A 21,166-nucleotide genomic window follows, 5' to 3' on the forward strand; every position below is an offset into this window, starting at 1 on the left:
TATTATGGAAATTTAAAAATTCAGTTGGATCATGGCACCTTTAAAAAAGCGTTTAATTCTTTTGATGTTTTAGATAGTCTTAAGATAATTGTTAGAAATCATGTTATAAGCACAACTTCCATTTTAAATTCACAATCGTGTAGAGGATACCTTAGATATTAAATCAGTGATATTTACAGTGTTTTTATTAGAATTAAATAATTACAATGTTTTATTTTGATGAGTCAAATACACATAAAATATTTGAAGATGCTTTCACATTTTCAGTTTTGTCTGTTATTATGAGAAAACTGTTCAGTAATAGTGATCCTTTGTTGTAACTTTAGCCTATTATTCATAAATGTACTCAGAGTTGCTTGCCTGTGTGATTGCTGACACGTTTCCTCTATTACTCACATTGCAGAATTATGTGACAGTAAGCATCATGTAGCAGTTTGTTTTAATCTGAGAGAGTTTCATGACATGGTTTAAGGCATTGGAAAACTGTTATCACTGAAAATGAAAGAGATTACACAACAAGAAGAGATCAATTTTTAGAACAACCATCAATTTTCAGAGACTAGATGGTAGAAGTTACAAAATTTGTGAATGAAATGGAAAATTTCCTTTGAACTCCACCTCCATCCACATTGAATGTTTCTGCCTAAAAGGGATGCCACCTCTTGCTTCATGTAATGCCAATTAAGCTTTTCTTATGACTCTGCTAGTTAAATGTAGACTTTTAATAATTCTAAGATAAAGAAGTCTATAGAAAATTGAGATAATAAAGGAAAGAACTGGTATTTTAAAACATTTATTATGAAATAAATCACTTAGATACAGTGTCACACAATTTAATGAATAATTATATAAAGGAATATCATATCAAAAACCTCCTCATAAGGATTAAATCATTGCTGGTATCCTGGAAGATGCTAATTAGTCAGTGAGTGTTTTAGTTACTTTTTCATTGCTGGGACAAAATGTCTGACACCCACAAATTAATGGAGGAAGGGTTTATTTTGGCTTCCACTTTGTATAAGTTTTAGTCTATACCTGACTGGCTCAAGGAAGGGTGGCATGGCAGAGAAAAAAGAGTGTATATGGCAGGCAGGCGGCAGCAAGCCTGCCCTTTCCCTTTTTCTTTCATCCAGGATAAAAGCTTATTGGTGGGTGCTACCACACTCAGAGTGGCTCTTCCCTTTTCCCTAAATCTGGCATCCCCACCCAGGCCTTTGCTGAGCCAGTGGGCTGATCCAGTATCACACACCCACGATGTCATCACTTCCAGAGCCTCGCCTATGGCTGTGTGAGGCTTTGGGGAGACAGCTGGCTAGAATTCATAGCCACAAGGAGATACTCTTTAACAGACTTGACTCTTTATTAAGGTCAGAACTGTAGGAATATCCTGTACAAGTGTTGATGTAGTAGACAATAGAGAGGAGAAATAAATTTTAAGTGCAAAAACAAAAAGTAAACCAAACAAAATTAAACTGAAGGGGCCACCAAAACACGCAGAGAACTTAAATAAAATAAACAGAACCTAAGCCTGCATTATGTTTGTGCTTTATATAAATTATGTTTGTACATGATGTATGAACAAATTCTAAAAATTAGAAGGAAAAAAATACCAGTATGCGCTGTGTTTTCCTATCACTTCTTTTAAATCTGTTAAGTTCTGAAGTAATTAACATTACTGTTTAGTAGAATTCCATACATTTCTAATCCGCAGGCATCAGATAACATGAGAAAGAACATTTTTGTGTTAAGGTATAAAAATCATGGATCACATTTAGTGTTATGGAATATAAATATATTTTGAGAGTAAGAGATAAAAACATACTGAAATATTACAATTATTAACACAATTTCCTTTGGTTAGTATCTAGCAAAATTCTTGAGAAAGATAATTGTGATAGGTATATGAGTCCTGATTATTTTATAAATCACTTTGCAATTTTTTTTTTTACTTTAGCAATTTGATGAGTGATGTCTGTTAAAACATGGAAAAAATGTGGCTAAGAAAACATTCAGTTGTTGCTGATAATGTTTTGGAAATAGTTTCACAGTGTAATGGGTTAAGATCAGTGATTTTCACATCTTTTATGATGTATAATTTAATTGCTATGTAGGCACAATTAATAAAGCCTTCTGTCTTGGCTACTGTGTCATTGACTTGACATTTCTCTGCAAAGTCTCTAATATTCTGTCTTAGTTCACATGAGGGAGAGATAGAGGGAGGGAGGGAAGAACAGAGACAGAGATGGAGAGAAAGGGAGGTGTGAACAGGTGCAGGTGTTGGGGTGGATAATCACTGTTGCAGTATTCATAGCTGATCTTCAGAAGCTAAGGGTATGAGAGGTCTACTAGTCTGGACAGTAACATTAGGACATCTGTCCATGAGTAATGTCTTCTGTACCAAGCAAGCTGTGTTATGTTGCTTTTGGGGATTAATTTCTTATTAGTGGACCCCAAAAAGCTATTATTGGAAGTCTTCCTAGAGGGCTAGCAAGACAGCTTAGGCAAGTGCAGGGACCGGGTTTTGATCCCTGGCACAACATGCCATGCCAGCCCTTCTCCTGGGCATGCTGAGTTGGCCACCGAGACTTGGCTGCGCATGCCTGAAATTCTAGGGCTGGGGAGGCTGAAAATAGAAGGATCATTCCAAGTCTGAGCTGCATAGTGAGACCCTATACCATACCAAATATTTTTAAAAAGAAAGAAAGAAAGTCTTCCTAGAGTTAGATCCCTCAGCACTGTTTTTGTAAAGATGAGCAAGAGGTCTCATTTGGTTAAAGGCAAGAGATGACAAATACTTAGAACTTTTCCTTTTGCTTAGTAATAAACTGCCTCCTCCTTTACTGCTGATAATAAAAATAGTACTTAAGTTTGATTTATTGATTTGCTTATTCATCTTTATTTTTAGCTCATATTCTTTTTCTGTATTTGAGAGTAAAAATATAAATGCATTTCAAAAAATTTTAAGAAAATATTTTAAAAGTACATTTCTAACATTTTATAAGAATGCTTTTTCCTGAATGTTATAGCCAAATAATTTCCTCATACCTTCTTTTATTCCCACATTGTACTGTGACTATGGCCACTTAAATTATTTCATTGAATATAATTTTATAACTTATTGAGGTAAGCGTAGGTTTTCCAGAAAAAAAATTGAATGTTAAAAGTAATGATTTGTCAAAGGACACTATAGGTAGTATGTGGTGCAGTTTGAGTTAGAAATGAGGTCTGTCAGAATCTAATGTATATTCTTTTAAATTATCAAGAACTAAGTGTCTAAGGGCTGGGGAGATAGCTCAGTGGCTTAAGTGTCTGCCTGGCAAGTGTGATATCCTGAGTTTAATCCCTGATTAAAAACAAACAAACAAACAAACAAACAAAAAAACCCCAAAAAACAAAAACAAAAAAACCCCAAAAAGCCTAAGTGTCCAAAGACACACATGAGATAATTAATTCTGTGTTGCACTTCCTAAAATCTGTTGCCACTTTAAAAAAAATTAGAAGGGACTCATTTTCCACAAGCACTGATTTTGCTTGCTCTGCTGAGAACACTGGCTGCATGTGGTGCTGGTTTTGGGAGGATAGGAAAAGTTAAGTAAAGCTTCAAAGTAGAATCACTGCCTTGACTGGTGAAGATCTAGAATCTCATGGGAGAGAATTGGAAAACTGAGGAGAGACGTGTATGTTATGAATAGCTTGCCATTTTGTAGTTAATGAAATTGTTGTATTCCAAGATGTAGGTGAAGTTAAGAAGTATTTTGGATGAATATGTAGATGTGAGCAAAGGAAAAAATTTGAAATAAAGGATTAAGTGAAAATTAAGGCTAGAACACAGGTTTTAAATACAAGTGCAGAATATTGCTAGAAATTGACTTTTTGAGTAGAGAAAGTAGGAGATTACTGATGAATCTTTCTTAGTGTATTGTCAGTTGTGTTTAGTAACTTAAATTTATTTTAAAGAATTAGTTTGGTAGTGAAGGAATTAATCAACACATTGGTATATGTAATATGATTGCAAGAATCTGTGGCTACAAAGTGAGAGAAGAATGTGATATTGTCTTTTACATAGGGCATTATTTTAATTTAAAGACATATTTTTGCCAAAGGAAGAAGTACATCAATAATATATTAAACTATTTTCTTTGAAGTTGGACATGAAAATAAAAATGACAGAAGCAAGATTTCATGAAGAAAAACTTAAGCTACAACAGAAACATGATGCAGATGTTCAGAAGGTAAGGTTTATGTCATAATTTCTTCCATTTTCATTGAATATTTAAAATATCCTAGGGCTTTTGTTCTTCCATCCATCCACCCACTTGTTTATTAGAGTGTCATGTGGAATTCGCTGAAGAAGCACTGGACAAAAATTGATCTAGGAGCTTCATTTGTTAAACAGTTTATTTCAAACTTTACATTATCTTTTAGTTCTTTAAACTATTTCAAGGGTGAACTGAAAGTTTTAAAATCTTTAGCCTATCACTAACTTTTATTAAAATTGAAATTGGATGTCAGCTGTGAATGCTAGAGTTTATTTTGTCCTAATGAGGCAAAGTGCACCCCTTGTTGCCCAGGTAACCTTCAGTTTACTCTAGTTCCTGTTACAGTTCCTGGTACTACTGTCTCCTGGAAATAGCTGGCACTGTGATGCATTTTGTAAGAACCAATCAAAGACAGCCAGGTACTCTGCTTCTGTACTTCCCACTTGCAGGTCCTACTAAAATGCTAGCTCCTCACTACTCCGGGTGTGGGATTTTGGGAATGTTCCTGGTCAGTGCCTCCAAATCCTGGGTGATGTTTGGGTGTAGCTGTTTGCCACTGCACTAATATTCCTTTAGGTTTTTGATAATTATAGTTTCTTTTTAAGTTAAAATGAGCTCTTGGAATTAGTTCTGTTTAGTATAGTCTGCATGCTGGTCATGACAATGAGGGCTTCTTTTTTTGATTAGCTCAGTGGGATTATACTTTTCAATGTTTCAGTCTTTCTTTTTTAATAAAATTTGTTTTCTTCCTAAGTGACTGCAGAAGTCAATTTCTTGTTATCCTGCATGGAATTTGAGCTGAATCTCTATTTTTGTAATGATTAGAAGTTTAGTCACAATAATGTTTTATGTTTTACAAAGATCTATTCTATAAAAAAATGTTTACTCATATAATCCTTTCTGGGAATTGAGGAGGAGTAAAATTCAGAGTGCTTCATTTAATATATTTGTATCTTTTTTTTGCTTCTTTCTGGATGCTACAGTCCAATCTCCTCTTTGTATTTCTTAGTCTTGGAGAATAAAACAAGGCAGATGAACTAAAATGTTGGCAATAAAATCATTCATAAATGTTGGTTGGACATTGGTAGATGACCTTTCTACTTGACTTTGGGCATGGGAATATATAGCTCAACCGTAACACAAGTGTGCATTCCTTCTAGTCTCTCAGTTGGGTTTTCTTTTTCCCTCTGGTTAACATTTTCTCGTGCTTGCTAACTTTTCTACATTTTGATTGTTTATGTTGGTTTGTTTTTTTTTTAGTTTTGATATATTTTAAAGCCTAAAATCATGGTCAGATTTATTAAATGGTTAAGTTTAAAGCTTTTGATACAATGTAAATCAATGATGTAAATTGTAATGCAAACTTTACACATTTTGAGCTCCTTTTCTGGTTCCTATTAGTAGATCTAGATATTAGAAAAGCTTATGTGTAATCTTCCCATGTATCTGGGAATAATGTTGACTGTGCATTAAAATGGCATTAGGGTGTTTGTGACTCAGGTATGCTCAGCGGAAAGGTGTTCTTTTTTTATGTATTTGGTACAGGGTCTGTAGGGCCTCAATACACAGATAGGACTGCTAGTGATCCTCCTGTTTTCAGCCTCCCAAGAGCTGGGATTACAGGCGTGCACCACCATGCCTGGTCTCAGTTGCCCTCTCAGCACGCCCTGGGAGTGGGGCCGGCATGGCACATCACTGGGGGTAGAACCCTGGTCCCTGTGTCTGCCTAAGCAGGCGCTTTAGTCTGCTGAGCTATCTGGCCGGCCCAAGGTGCAACAGAGTGAATCATACTATCCCAACATGTCAGGTTTCTCTCTGCCACTTTATGGCAGTCGAATTTCTGAATCATATTTTAGGGAATCACCTAATTTATTATTTACATCTCTTTAAAATTATTATGTGAGAATCCCAAACAGGTAATGTAATTTTTCAGATAATCAAGTGTTCTGGTGTATTTTCAATTCAGTATAATGTTAGGGGGAAAACATTTATGATAGATAAATCTGCAAAAATATTATGTTCATTTTAAGATTGTGTTCTGTGACTAATATACTAAATTATTCTAAAATTTTTATGTTTATTTGCAGATTTTAGAAAGAAAAAATAATGAAATAGAAGAACTGAAAACTTTATACAAAAAGAAACAAAATGAAACTGAGGAAACTATAAGAAAGCTTGAAAAGAAAGGTGAGGTATTATTACTTAAATCTTTTAATAAAATTTTGATTTTATTTTAATGATTATAAAATTTGCTTTTTGACTTTGTGAGCCTCAATCAGCAGATGAATTCATGGGAACTTTTATGTGGCTAAGTGAAACTCTGTGTGTGTGTGTGTGTGTGTGTGTGTGTGTGTGTGTGTAGTGGCAATGCCTAGGTACTGTGATTGATAGACAAAAACTTAAAAAGTAGTTCCTATTTACATGTTTACTTAAAAAAGGAGAAGAAAACATGTGGAGAGACAGACAGACAGACAGAGATTGATCTTTAACTTTTGTTCTGATTGCTTCCTCTTCCCCTCTCCCAACTCAGTCCTGATAGGAGTTGCTAGCAGTAAAGCTGCCTGGCCTGAGCTTCATGTATGGCGTTCCGAGGCCTCTGGGTCTTGCTTTACTCAGAATAATAATAATCTCAATAAGCGTGGCAGGTCCCTTCCAATCAAAGATACTATGTTTCCTTTCTTTATAATTTTGCCTGTAAGGCAGTATGGACCCAGAAGAGCTAAGTGATGGCAGTGGCAGTAGCAACAATGGAAGTGAACAAGGAATTGTGAAGAGTGACTCACAAGTCCGTGAACATTGAGGTCTAGGCAGTGCGGGAGAAGGGTGAGAAAGGCATCGCTGCGGGCTGGTAGAGACCCGGCTCTTCTCCAGGTCTGCGGCTTGCTGCTGTGTAGGGTCAGTGTGACGCTGGCGGCCGTTCAGCCTGGGAGCTCACATACAGTGAAATAGGTCCTGGCACATTAATTTCTAGTCTTAAATGTTGGTGAAAGAAATTAGACATTTAAGGTCCTTTGTCCAAATATTGTCAGTAGCTACAGTCATAATTTCCCAGCTTTCTTTCTTGACCTGATTCAGATCAGGCAATTAAAACATGCCTCAGGTTTAAACATACATGAATTTGCAAATAATGTTTCTTTGCGTTTTTGAATTATAGCTAGATGTGAATTTAATTTTGAAATTATGAAGTAAAATGTGTTGTATTTGCTAAAAAGACCCCAGCATTATGGCACTGTGGACCCTTCTCTTCCCTTATTTGTGGCATGTTGCAGATATGAGTGAAAATTTTTCATATTTCTGCAAATCCTGTTATCGTAAATAAATAAAAATTACTCAATAAGGTAAGAAAATGATACATTGGAATAAAAATATAGCTGAGTTTATTTTATTATCCAGATGACATTAATGTATTAAACAAATTTTTATTTAAGTGAGTACAGTTAAATATTTTTAGAAACAAAATAGAAATAATTTATATGGGAAATATGTTTTTAATTATATATATATATATATATTATACTTTATTTATTCCCAATGCTGGGGATTAGATCTAGGGCCTGGCACATTCTAGGCAAAGAAATATTTTATATAATTTGAAACATTTTCACTTTAGTAACATAAACCTTGAAAATAGTTTTAAAGTAGAAACAACCATATGTTGAAATGATAGATAATTTTTTATTCACTCAGTAAACATCTTTTTGAGAACTTGCCTATGTGGCTGCTATGCCCTGTGGATAGCATTTTGATTTAGGTATCTTTCTTCTCAGTGAAAATAAGAGATTGGCAAGTAAAATGTTATAATAATGTAAATGACTCAGTGGAGAAGTGTGTTTGGTTTTCATAGAAATAAAAAGGAGTTTCTGTGTAAGAGATGGAGCCAGGATAGTAGTTCATAAAAAAAACACTCTAGGGGCCGGGGAGATGGCTCAGTAGAATAAGCGCTTGCCTGGCAAGCACAAGGGCCTGAGTTCAAACTCCGGTTCCACCAAAAACAAAAACAAAAACAAAAACAAAACAAAAAACACCAAAACACCCAGGATGGCTGGGAGCTTTTTGATGAAGGAGGGAAGAAGTCATAGGCAACCATCTTTAGGCAGTGACATAAAAGACCATATCCTCAGGAATCTGCAGATGGGTTGGTGTGTTTACCAGGCAGGTCTAACATGCTGTAGTGGCAGGAGATGTGGCCAGGGGAATCTCTGCTCTTCCTAGCTGTGGCCTTTGTCTCCTGGTGAGAAGATGGCCAGAATGTGTCCAGCTGGCTAGCAGCACTGCTGGACCTGCACTGTTAGGCCTCTGTAGTAGTATGGACCCTGTGAGAGGACAGTGATGCCTGAAGACAGTAAGCTGTAGTATTTTGTAAGGAGAAAGCAAAGGCAGTTCAACCACAGATACCTTAGAAATGGAAAAAAGAGGGCCGGGGAGATAGCTCAGTAGAACAAGTGCTTGTCTGGCAAGTGCAAGGTCTTGAGTTCAATCCCTGGTAACACCAGAAAAAGAAAAAAGAAAGAAATGGAAAAAAGAACCAAGAACAAAACAAAAGACAGTTTAAAAGATTGAATTGAAAAGACTTAGTGAAAAATTGAATTATCTATTAACCTCTGTACTGCATTTTATATCATGATACACTTTTGTGTTTTCTACAATTGGTTTAATTGTGTTTTCATCATGTTTCACAGTTCAGACCCTTATACGTGACTGTCAGGTTATCAGAGAGACCAAAGAAAACCAGATTGCAGAGCTAAAAAAAATATGTGAACAAAGTACAGAATCTTTGAATAATGAATGGGAAAAAAAGGTAAGCTACCTAGTGTAGTAATAAAAAATACAAAAGTATAGGCTTCAGATTAATATATCTAACTATAACAATGGACTTTAAGGAATATACAGAAAAATCTGAGGACACAAAATAAACATAATTAAAAATTCTGGAAGAATTGGTAATAGGTAACATTTATGTTAAGGTATACTTCCTTTGAGAAGTCTGGTTTATAAAATAGTTTTCATCTAGAAAACACATGTTTGATTTTATTCTTGTATTTAATATTTTCAATTTTCTTTCATATTCAATAGATTTTAAGAAAAATTGCTAAGGAAGTATAGTTTTAATTTTGGACTTTCATAGATACTTTCCTGAACCTTTAGATAACCTAGTATAATCCAGACTAGATCTTGTCATATGAGCTTGTATGTTATGTGAACAAAATCATGAGTGCATGAATCATGCTTACATGCACAGGAGAAATTGCTGCTTGGGCCTGTCATAGCATTCATTTCTCAATACTACTTTAAAATGTACATTTCAGAACAAATACAAATGAAACATATCAAGGACTTCAGAGCTATATACATTACGGTTGTGAAGCCCATGGGTTTTCTGTATGGTTATTGCTGAGCCATCCTCACTGTTTCTGTTCAACTAGAAAACTAGCGTAATAGTTCCCCAGTAATAGTTCTTCACTAGTACTCATAGCATAATTATCGTTTACATTCTGGCACTAATTCCTGTAATTTCTCAGTCTTCTCTGTTTCTCCAGTATCTTCCTAGATTGGCTGTGCCACATCTTTTTCTTTTTTCCCTGTTCATGCATAGTGAGTCCAGTGCATCACGCAGCCTGTTTTGAACTCCTGTTCCCGCTAGTCAGGGGTGTTCTTTAAGCAAACAGGAGTTAGAATTACCTTCCCAGTAGGATGAATAAAGGAATATCCACATGGCTGAGAGACTTCTCAGCCCTTTCAGAAGCTGTCCATTGAACCATGTCTGGGCCTCCTGTATTTGCCTATGTTTTCTTTAGCTTAGTTGACATAGATATTTTAAAGCTTCATCCTTTCTTCAAGGTATATATAATAATATTTATCAACAAATACATATCTACCTTATGTATATAACATATAGTTCTTAGTTATCTTATTCATTCTCTGATTTATAAATATGATCTTTGTATCATTGTACATATAAAGAATGGGTAAAAGTGGTTTTGTGCTGGAGGCTTAGGTGGGAAAGAAGCAAGCATTTTTAACAATATTGTAGAAAAGAAATATTATGTAAATCAGCGAGTAATACAGATAGTGAGATAATGTGTATTAAAGGTACTGGGGACTGACCCCAGAGGCTGAACTGTACCCCAGCCCTTATGTTCTTGGCTTTCTTTTTGGGACAGGCTCTCACTAAGTCAGCAAGTTGCTCAAGCTGAGCTCAGGCATGCGGCCCTCCTGTCTCAGCCCCAAAGTGCTGGGGCTATGGGAGTGGAGTGCTGTACTCAGCAGCTACCTGCTCACTTCTGGATTTTCTATATATATATATATTTTTTTTTTTTTCTAAATTGCAAGTCCTTTTCATAGTAGTGAAAAATGTCTTCATTTTATTTTGTAGCTCCACAATGCTGTAGCAGAAATGGAAAAGGAAAAATTTGAGCTTCAAAAGCGACACACTGAAAATATTCAAGAATTACTTGAAGATACAAATATGCGACTAAGTAAAATGGAGGGTGAATATGTGGCACAAACACAGTCCACAGTAAGTACTTTTAGAAACTGTTTTCTTAATGTCTGTCACTTCATGCATCACTGATACCTACTCTATATAAATGTGTTACTGAATTTTTAAAAAAAATTAATACATTTTTGTACCAGGAATTGAACTAAGGGAGTCTTAGGCAGGCTCTGGGCTACCAAGCTATATCCCCAGACCATGTTATTGAATTTTAAACACCTTACTTTCCTACTTCATACAGGCTTACGTGTGACATGGATAGTCCCTCGACATTGACTAAGGGATTTGTCCTGGATTGTTTGATGCCACTTTAAAAAAAAAAGTCTCAGAAGCCTTTTCTTTTGTTTGCTCATTGACTTTTACTTTAGAGATGCTTTCCTTAAAAAACCAACAACAACTATTTTTCACTAAACATTTTTTTTCCCTCAAAGTATTTACTATATGAAGGAAGTCAGAAAGGAAGAGAAGAGTAGGAAGATCATTCTGGCAAATTTTCTTAGTAGCTTATTTTGACTGAGGGACCATGCACACATCACTTGGGTAAACTCTTGAAATTCCTTTACTGAAAGAAAACAGAAGGAGGTTCCCGAGGCTAGGCTGTACAGCATAGTGGCCATGGACGTTGTCCAAAGTGAGATGAAAGATGCCCCCAGAAAGCCTCTTCACATACAGATCTGAGAACATGAATGTATTCAGCCTTATAGAAGCTCACCTCCTTCTAAGATCCTTAAGACTGGAGAAGCTGTGCAGAGGGGCTTATCTGAGTGTGGATCAGGACTCCTCAGAAGGCCAGTGTGCCTCCCCAGTCTTGTTCCTGATGGATAAATGGACATCATATAATAGCTCAGTGTTTCTTTCCAGGCAGGACCCAGGCCTCACAATTCTCAGCCTTCTAGGCAGCCAATTTTAGTCTAAGAATTATCTTGAGTTTAAGGCGGTGGAATTTGAGAAAGAATTAGTTAGCCAGGCATATTGTGGATATGTCTTAGAGTTGGTAACTGGGACCCATAGACTAGTACCAAAGTCTGTCTTATAAGATAAAAGAAGTGATTCAAAATTGAATTTGAGGGTCGGACAAGTCTTGGGTTCAAGCCTCGAATCCTTAATGGCTTGGGGAATCACAATTCTTAATGTGTTAATTTTTCTAATCTGTAGGATAAGTAACAGGAATGCAATGTAATATAGATTGTTAGAAATATTCAGGAAATTAATATGTATAAATTAAGTTATAAACTAAACAATATACAGTGTAATTGTTACTATTACCTTTGAAAATGCAACATGAAAGGGTAGACATAATAAAATACTCAGTATAAAAAGTTAATTGACATTTTATAAATTATGTATTGAATTTTATTTATATAATCACAAACTTACTTATAATATATGTAAATGTTGCTGAGTTGCTGATAATAGTTTCCTGCAATCATCTAGTTATTTGAGACTACGGGTTTATGTCCCCTGGCTTTAACACTTACCATGTGTATTGGGAAAAGCTGAAAGATCAGGTCCTTTTCGTGATCAGTCTTAGTTATTTTTCTCATCGCTGAGACAAAATACCCAATACTTAACATTAAGGAAGGACAGGTTTATTTGGCGCACGGTTTGTAGAGATTTCAGTCCTTTCTCAGCTGGCTCCAAGGCAGGGTGGTGTGGCAGAGCAGCAACAGTTCCCGGCAGCACGGCAGAAAAGGCACAGAACAAGCCTCTGTTCCTCCCTTGTAGTAAGCACATTCCCTGCCGAGGGCAAGTGCAGCACTCACAGCATCTCTGCCCTCCTCTTGCACAGGATGTTTACAAAGTGAGGACCTGGCCCCCTGCTGAGTCACTTAAACTTCTAAACTTCTCAAGTTGACACAATGTACCAACCACAACAATATCCTAGAGAGTAAACAGCCTTCTTAGGACAGGGCCTCTAGATCCTAGAATGTAGAACTCCTGAGTCTCTTAGTGACTGCTAAACCTCTCTAATTGATACAGCATTTGAGCCATAATATGATCAATTAGTGCTTGTGCAAGGGGTGAGGAGGGTGAGTCTCTAGTTAGAGACTACCAAAAATCTCAGGACCACTCTTGAACTCCCATTTGTCATATGCAGGCCTCACCAGTTCTAAGGGAATGTTATTTTAGAGGTAGTCTCTAAACTGCTTAGTAAAAGCTAGAGGGAGAGGGACTGGGGAGATTGCTTAATGGAATAAGCGCTTCCCTGGCAAGCGCAAGGGCCTGAGTTCAATCCCCTGTTCCACCAAAAAAAAAAAAAAAAGCTAGAGGGAGAGATAATCTTTCGATGAAGGAAGTTCTCACTTTAGTCAAATTTATCAGCATTTTATAATTAGTGATTTTTATATCTTCCCAAATAAGTCCATTGTAAGTACAAAAGAATACAGTTTAAGTTTAAAAGTTTTGTTTTGCATTGGGGTTTTAGTGACTATACCATTGTTCTTTTGCAAATAGCCTATGTTATAGTCAGAGTTTGCAAGGGGAAACAATTCAAGACTCATAATTTATAAGATTATTTTATAGTCACCCAAAGAGTCATATACAGAAAGAGTGCAGGAAGTCAGTCCACACACTGAAGACCAAAGAATCCCTCTGAGGGCCTAGATCCCTTGGCAGTGTCCTGCATGAGTCCAGTTGAAGACCTAGAACCTGTAACAGTGCCCCAAGGAGTCCACCTGGAAGCCAAGAGCCCAGGACAGTGTCTCATGCAGGCCCATTTCATGGGTCTGTGTGGGAATACCCTGAGATCAGTGGTGGAGGCTAGGAAGTCTGTGCCAAAAGGATGAAAGATCTGTGCCAGTAGGCTGGGGGATCTGCTCTGGAGCCTGGAAGTGACACTCAGAGTAAGGACCAGAGCTCCTCCAAAAAGGACCACAATTATCAGCAGCAGCAGAGGTCCCAAGCTCCTCCAGTGATGAGGAAAGCTGAGTTCCCATCAGGAAAGCCAACATGACAGGCTTCTCCAGGAGACTGAGCAGTGTAGCATCTTCTCCTCTGGAGCCAGGAAGCCATGCTCAAGGTGAGGACCAGAGCTCCCCCACAGTAAACTGTAACAATTCCCAGTGAAAACAAGGTCCTGACCCCCTTCGATGCTAGCAGCCAAGGTCACACCAGGAAAGCCAGTGTAAGCTCGTCAAGAGAACAAGCAGCCCCAGGAGCACCAACAGCTCCCCAACAGCACTTCTTCTTCTTCTCTAGTTCTTTGTTGTGTTATTATTATTTTATTTTTTTTGTATTTTAAGGAAGGGTCTACAGGGTGTTCAGGGTCTCACTACTAGATCGGACTCATAGTGATCTGCCTGTTTACAGCCTCCCAAGAGCTGAGATTACAGGCATATGCCACCCTGCCCAGTCTGTCTTTGTTCTTTTTGTTGGCAGGCTTCCCACACCCAGCACCCAGCACCACGCTGATTCATTTCAGCTGGGTGGTACAAGTTGACCATCAGTTATTGACCCACTGTAACATAAATGTCTAATTTTATTATTTTTCTATATGGATGATCACATTTCTTAGTTTTATTTTTGAATATTTCTTCCCTTTGTTGATCGGTCACCGTCGTTGTTTTATATATCAAGCTTCCCTATAAATGAGGGGTTTAATTCTAGTTGGTTGATTAATTTCTCTGACTCTGCTAGTGTCATACTATCATCAAAATTATAACTCATAATTATTTTGTATGTCTGATTGGGAGGTCTTCGTTGTCTATCAGAATAGCCTTGGGTACTCTGACTCCTTTGACATAGACGTTTAGATTCAGTCTGCCATCCTAATACAAAACTCTGAGAACATCTTTAAGGTAAAAGATTTCTATGATCTGATGCAAAAACAGAGTGTGGAGAACACCTTTATTTAGAGAATTTTATATAATTATTTCTGGGGATGCGCTTATTCTACTGAGCCATCTCCCCAGCCCCCTAATTATTTCTGTCTCAGGCTTTTATTAAGGTTCTATAGTTTTTCTATATAAAAGACTGAAGGACAAGCATCTTTTGGATTGTAACCCTTTATATATATTATTCAGCAAATATTTTACTTAATAGTACATTGACTCGACTGTCTATAATTGTTAAAAATAAGAGCAATACTGATTTTAAAACTAATTTTTATTTCAAAACATTATTCAAAACTTAGGAAAGATTTGGCAAACAAAAAATTAATATCTACATAATAAAATTACTTTCTTGGTTAAAGTATGATTGCCCATTCTTCTTAATTTCTGCCCAGTGTCTGTCTGCATTTGAATTAAAAACAAAAGTGAAACTCTCCTGATTTGATAGCTATCTTAGCTTCCTAGGGTTGCCATAACAATGTTTTAGAACAACAAAAATTTATTATCTCAACAGTTTTGAAGAATAAAAATACAAAACGAAGGTGTCAGCAGGAACCTCCTTTGTTCTTTTTAAAAATTATTTTTGGCTTTTTGAGGCAGGGTTTCCCTACTCAGTTCAGGCTGACCTGGACTCACTTTGTGGCCCAGGCTGGCCTCCAAATCTTAGTGATCCTCCAGCCTCAGCCTCCCAAGTGCTGGGATTACAGGTGTGCATTACCATGCCCCACTCATTTCTTCTTTAACAGTGCTGGAAAAAGCAGCAGCTCCTTCTTTGACCCTTCTGACCTCTGTGGGGGTGGGTGAGGTTTGACGTACTTGGCTTCCGGTTGTAGCACTCTGAGGCTCTGCCAAAGCGTCACTTTGGTGTGGCTCTAGGCACCACTTCTTTACATGGCCCTTTTCTAAGGACAGCAGTCACTGGATTTAGAGCCCACTTTAGCCCAATCTGACTTCCTGTTAATTTGATTATATCTGTAAAGACTCTGTTTCCATCCAAAAAGGTCATATTTGCAGACACTGGCAGTTGGTCTTAGGTGTGCGTTCTGGGGGAACAAATTCAACACACAATAAATAAGGAAGAAATGTTATTTTGTTTTAATTATATTACTACTTTAGAAATGGAAATATTAAAAATTAAACAGTTGACCGTAGGCCCAGTGAGATCGCTCAATGGTGTAAAGTGCCTGCTTAGGCAAGCTTAGGCAAACCCAGGGATTGTGGTTCAATCCCTGGCACCACATGCAGTGCCAGCCCTGCCCATAGGGCAGGCTGAGCTGGTTGCAAAAAAAAAAAGAAAAAGAAATTGAGTATAGAAAGAAGAAATGCTTAATATGCATATTTTTAGGTTCTTGAAAATTACCATGTTTTCTATATTGCTATACATGTTTTTGCTTAAAGTCAAATTTGAGATGTGTTTAGCAGTTAATCAAAACATGATGCCATATGCTGGATTATTTTGTTATATTTCAAAAACTAAATTGACTTCAAAATAATAAAGCCATTACATGTGAAAATGAATAACAATATTTTAATAACTATAAAATATACTATAACATACACACATTAATTTATATTTTATTTTTAAAAAATTTAGTGAGGCATATTCCATTGCTTTACATTTTTGTAAGTCTTTTTAGCCTCTGGTCTGGTTTGTCATTTATCCTATTGTAATGTCACATTTCATGTTGCCTTTGGAAAAGTCTAATCTTTGGTAATGCAAAAGGCAAATTATGTCTTAATATTATTGTTAAAATAATTTTTACCTAATAGACCCACTAGAATTGTTGAAGAATTTTGGGAGTTTGTTGACCTAACTTTGAGATCTGTTTTCTTAGTCATTGGTTTTCAGTGACTCCTAGTGAGAAGTAATGTTATAAATCTTACCCAGACAGAACATTCATAAGCACATGTGTTAGCACATACCTCCTTCATATTTATAACTCAACAAATTTTGCTTTTACTATTGGCCATTCACTCTGTCATACTGGTGTTTTCTTCAGTTCTGTTTAAAAATTTCCCTCTGTGACTTACAACTTGATTTCATGTTGAGACATACAGTTTGAAACAGCTTTATTTCCAGTACTCATTTAAAAATTCAGTATGTATCTTTTTCTATATTTTAGGGATTGTTTTATACATTTAGTATACAGATTAACTCTCATGTGTTTTCTTCCTTCTTTTTTTTCTTTTTTTGGGGTGTGTGTGTGTGTGTGTGTGTGTGTACACACATGTGTGCAGGGTCTCACTATGCAGCTCGGACTAATAGTGATCCTTCTGATTTCTGCCTTTCTAGTGCTGGGATTACCAGTGTATGCCACCTCGCCTAGACTCTCTTTCTTCATTTTTTAATTTTGGCAAAACATGTATATCATGAAATTTGCCCTTTTAAGCTTTTTATGTTTACAGCTCAGAAGCATTAAATACATTTATATTGTAATGCAGCCATTACAACCAGCTGGACTTCATGCTCATCAGAAATAATTCTTCAGTTTGTTCCCTTTGTCTAACCTCTGGCAACCTCCCTGCAACTTTCTATCTCTGTGAATTTAACTACTCTGGGTGCCATGTAAGTGGAATCACATGCAGTTTGTCTTTCAGTCATTAGTTTATTTCCCTTTGCCTGCCTTTACAGTTCTGCCATATTGTAGCTTGTGTGAAAACTTCTCTTGTTTTAAGGCTAACTGTTCGTTAATTCTGTTGCATGTATATGCCACATTATGTGTGTTCATCAATCTATGAGTATGTGTGTTGTTACCACCTTTTGGCTGTTGTGAATGATGCAGCTGTAGTTTGTGTACAAATATCTCTTTGATGTTGAAAGCCAGGATAAAATCTAAATTCAGATCTTAAATACATTTTCATCATCTCAACATCCTAAATATTCATGCCATAAAATATTGAATAATTTTAAAGTTGAAATTTGTGAACTACACAATTAAATTTAAAATTTAATTAAAATTACTGAAAATTTTTACTACATTGGTATATTTTAGTTATTAAATAATATTGAAATAAATGTATTCTGCCACAGTGTAATCTTTTAATTTCTGTAAGTTTGATATAGAAGGAAAAGTTATACTTTGCACAGTAGGTCACTATCAGAGAAACTTCATTCCATTTTTAATGAAAGTTGAATTTAAAATTAGCATTCGTACCTTGTCATAGGTAATAATAGTAAATAGAAAAATGGACAGAGTCTGTCAGCAGGATTGAATATAGGAATCATCAGAACTAGACAGGTCTTGCCGAGCAGCTCTTGATTTAATAATTAAACAAGGTAGAGTTCAAGGCATGACTGAAGATGAAAGATGAGACTGTCACTGAGAATTAGCTTCTCTGTTTTGTTTTTCTTTTAGGCTTTTTTCTTTTTTTGTTGAGTCTTCTTTTGTTTTATTGTTACTTATTGCAAGCAGACACTTGTGTAGCTTATTTATTTTATGTTTTTTGGTATTGGCACAAGTTTTTTGATGTGAGAGTTAAATATGCAAACACTGGATTTTAAAAACAAATATTAGAAATTATAAATGTCAAAATTATAAGATACTTTGGGATGTGAAGGCTGTAGAATGGTAGGGCCTTACTGATGTCAAGGTTTGACACATTGATGATATGGCATGTGGCTGCATTGAGATTCTAGGCTTTTATTAGTAGAGTACTTAACATTGTTTTGTCCCAAGAATCCTGCTAGTAATCCGGTGAATTTTACAATCTTTCTCAGGATAGGCAATTTAATACAGTAAGACAATTTTTAAAAAAGACATAAAATTGCCTTCCTTTGTCCATTTTTGAATCAGATTGTTATTTTGTTGAGTGTTAGGAGATAGATATATGTATCACTTATGAGATACATATGTATGTTCTGCAAGTATTTTCTATTGTTTGTGGTTTGTCTTTTGATGCACAGTGCTTGGAATTTTCATGCAGTCTCATTTTTTTCTTGTCTTGCCTATGCCTTGGTGTCATACATAATAAATCATTGCTGAATCCATCGTGGAACTTTTGCCTTCTGTTTTCATGTGATAGTTTTATAAGGCTTTGAAATATTTTGAGCTAATTCTTGTATATGTTGTTAGAAAAGCATAGCTGAAATATACAATGTGTTTTAATGTAATTTTTAATGCTTACTTTGACAGTACATATACTAATGTTAAATATTAAGATTTAAACTTATTTTGCAAATTGTGGTTCACTACTACAGAAGTACAGTGCATGAGGATGACCTGTTTCCTAACTTTTATTATCTTTCTTTTGACTCTTGATGTATTTCAGTTAACATTATGGACTCAAGATGCATGCATTTTCCTACAAAATAATCTAGTTTATCTTTCTTTGTGGCAGAGTGGCATTCTGTGGTGTGTAAATGCATTTCCTTGGTTCATTTGTCTGTTGATGGATATGTGGGCTACATCCAAGACTTAGTTTGCATGAAATTTGCTGCTACACACATGGGCGTGCATATTGCTCTATAATATGATATCTTTAACTCTTTTGGGAAGATACCTAGAAGGGGACTAGCTGGCTCAAGTGAAATTTCTAGTTTTAATAGTTTGAAGAATCTTCATACTGATTTCTGTAGTGGTTGCACTATTTTACATTCCTACCAACAGTGCAGAAGGGTTCTTACTTCCCCACAGCCTCTAGAGCATGTTTTTATTTGATTTCTGGATGGCAGTCATTCTTTCTGGGATAAGATGGAATCTCAATTTTGTTCTAATTTGCATTTCTCTAGTGTTAAATATTTCTTCACGTATTCATCAGACATTTGTACTTCTTTTGTGAAAAACCTATTCACTTGCTTGTCAATATTTTGGTTGGTTCTTTTATTTTGGACGTTTAATTTTTTGAGTTGTTTATATATTATAAATAGTCCTCTGTCTGAGCAATTGCTGGCAATTTTTTTCCACGCAGTAGGTTTTTGTTTCACTCTGTTTGTTGTTTCTTTTGCTGTGCAGAAGCTTTTTAAATTTAATATAATCCCATTTGTTGATTTTGTAACTCTTTCCTGTGCAGCTGGTATCTTATGCAGAAAGTCTTTAGGTGTGCCTTTGACTTCAGAAGTTTTACTTATTTTGTCTTCCAACAGGTAGTTTCTGGTTTAATATTTAGAAATTTGATTTTAGTTTATTACATGTGAGAGATATGTGTGTAGATTCAATCTTCTGCATGTGGATAGACAGTTTCCCCCACACCCTTTATTTAGGAAAGTATTTTTCCTCTAGTTTGTGTTTTTGGTTGTTTGGTTGAGATCAAATAGTTGAATATACTTGACATTATTCCCATATTCTGTTCTATTGATTCTCATTTTTGTTTTTTTTGGTGCCAGTACAATTGCTGTTTTTATCACAGTAATTTTGTAATATAGCTTAAATTCTTGAATTATGATGCCTCCTGCTTTGCTCTTTTACCAAGGATTGCATTTGCTATTCTGGGTCTCTTCTGGTTCCATATGAATTTTGGAATTGTTTTCTTCAATTCTGTGGAGGATAGTGTTGGAATTTGGAGTGAAACTATGTGAAATCTGTACATGAATTTTGGAAGTATGGCCATTTTGACTATATTGGTTCTACCTGTCCAGGAACAGTGGATGTATTTTCATTTTCTGATGTCCTCTTTAATTTCCGTTAATTTTCTATAGTATTAACTTACTTTAGTTTTCATTGTAGAGGTCTTTCACTACCTTAGGGTAATTCCTAAGTATTTCATTTTTCTTGGTGATATTGTGAAAAGTATTTTTTCCATAATTTCTTTCCTGTGGGTTCTTTATTAGTATATAGGAATGCTATTGATTTTTGTGTGTTGATTTTTTTTTATCCTATTAGATTACTGAATTTGGTTGTTAAGTCTAGGAGTCTTGGTCAATTTTGGGGATCTTCTATGTAGAGGATCATGTCATATGGAGATAATAATAATTTGACTTCTTCCTCCTTTCCTATATATATCCCTTTTATTTCTTTCTCTTATCTAATTGTCCTTGCTAATTTTTTGAGTAATGTGTTTAATAGGAGAGGCATCAGGGGACATCTTTATCTTGTTCCTGATTTTAGAGGGAAAGCTTTCAGTTTTTGCCTATTTAATATGATACTAGCAGTAGACTTGCCATACATGGCTTTTTTCAAATTGAGATGAGGCCATTGTATACACATGTTCTTAGTTTTTTTTATATGAATTTAGGACAGGGTCTACAGGGTGTATAGGGTGTGCAGGGTATCACAATGTAGATCGGACTTGTAGTGGTTCTCCTGTTCTCAGACTCCCAAGTGCTGGGATACAGGCATGTGCCATCATGTTCAGTCTCAATCGCTGTCTCAGTGCACCACAGGGGTGAGGCCAGCACCGCACACTGGGGATCGAACCCTGGCTGCCGCCCTCTGGCAAAGCAGGTGCTTTAGTCTGTTGAGCTATCTGACCAGCCCTTTCAGTTGGTTTTTATCGTGAAAGTATGCTCTAATTTGTCAAAGAGTTTTTCTGTAACTGTGGAGATGATCGTTTGAATTATTAATATGGTGTATTACATTTATTGATTTGAGTGTGTTAAGCCATCCTTGCATTCCTGGGATGAAGTCTCCTTGGTCATGATGTGTGGT

The 21,166-nt window shown here is 36.0% G+C and overlaps 1 protein-coding gene across 4 annotated transcripts in view; it reads left to right on the plus strand.

Moving 5' to 3' along the window:
- The window catches only part of Cep112 (centrosomal protein 112), a 722,997-nt gene that overhangs the window by 198,034 nt on the left and 503,797 nt on the right, over positions 1-21,166 (plus strand). For 3 of the 4 annotated variants that reach the window (XM_012514508.2, XM_023714104.1, XM_023714105.1), the window contains 4 exons: positions 4,146-4,232; positions 6,347-6,446; positions 8,939-9,057; positions 10,633-10,776. In XM_012514508.2, coding sequence (XP_012369962.1) covers positions 4,146-4,232; positions 6,347-6,446; positions 8,939-9,057; positions 10,633-10,776 — 450 coding nt within the window. Of the gene's footprint in view, positions 1-4,103; positions 4,233-6,346; positions 6,447-8,938; positions 9,058-10,632; positions 10,777-21,166 lie in introns of all 4 variants that reach the window. The other variant, XM_023714106.1, reaches the window with a different exon arrangement.

This window comes from Octodon degus, unplaced genomic scaffold, assembly GCF_000260255.1.
Source record: "Octodon degus isolate 3935 unplaced genomic scaffold, OctDeg1.0 scaffold00033, whole genome shotgun sequence".
Taxonomy (NCBI): Eukaryota; Metazoa; Chordata; class Mammalia; order Rodentia; family Octodontidae; genus Octodon; species Octodon degus.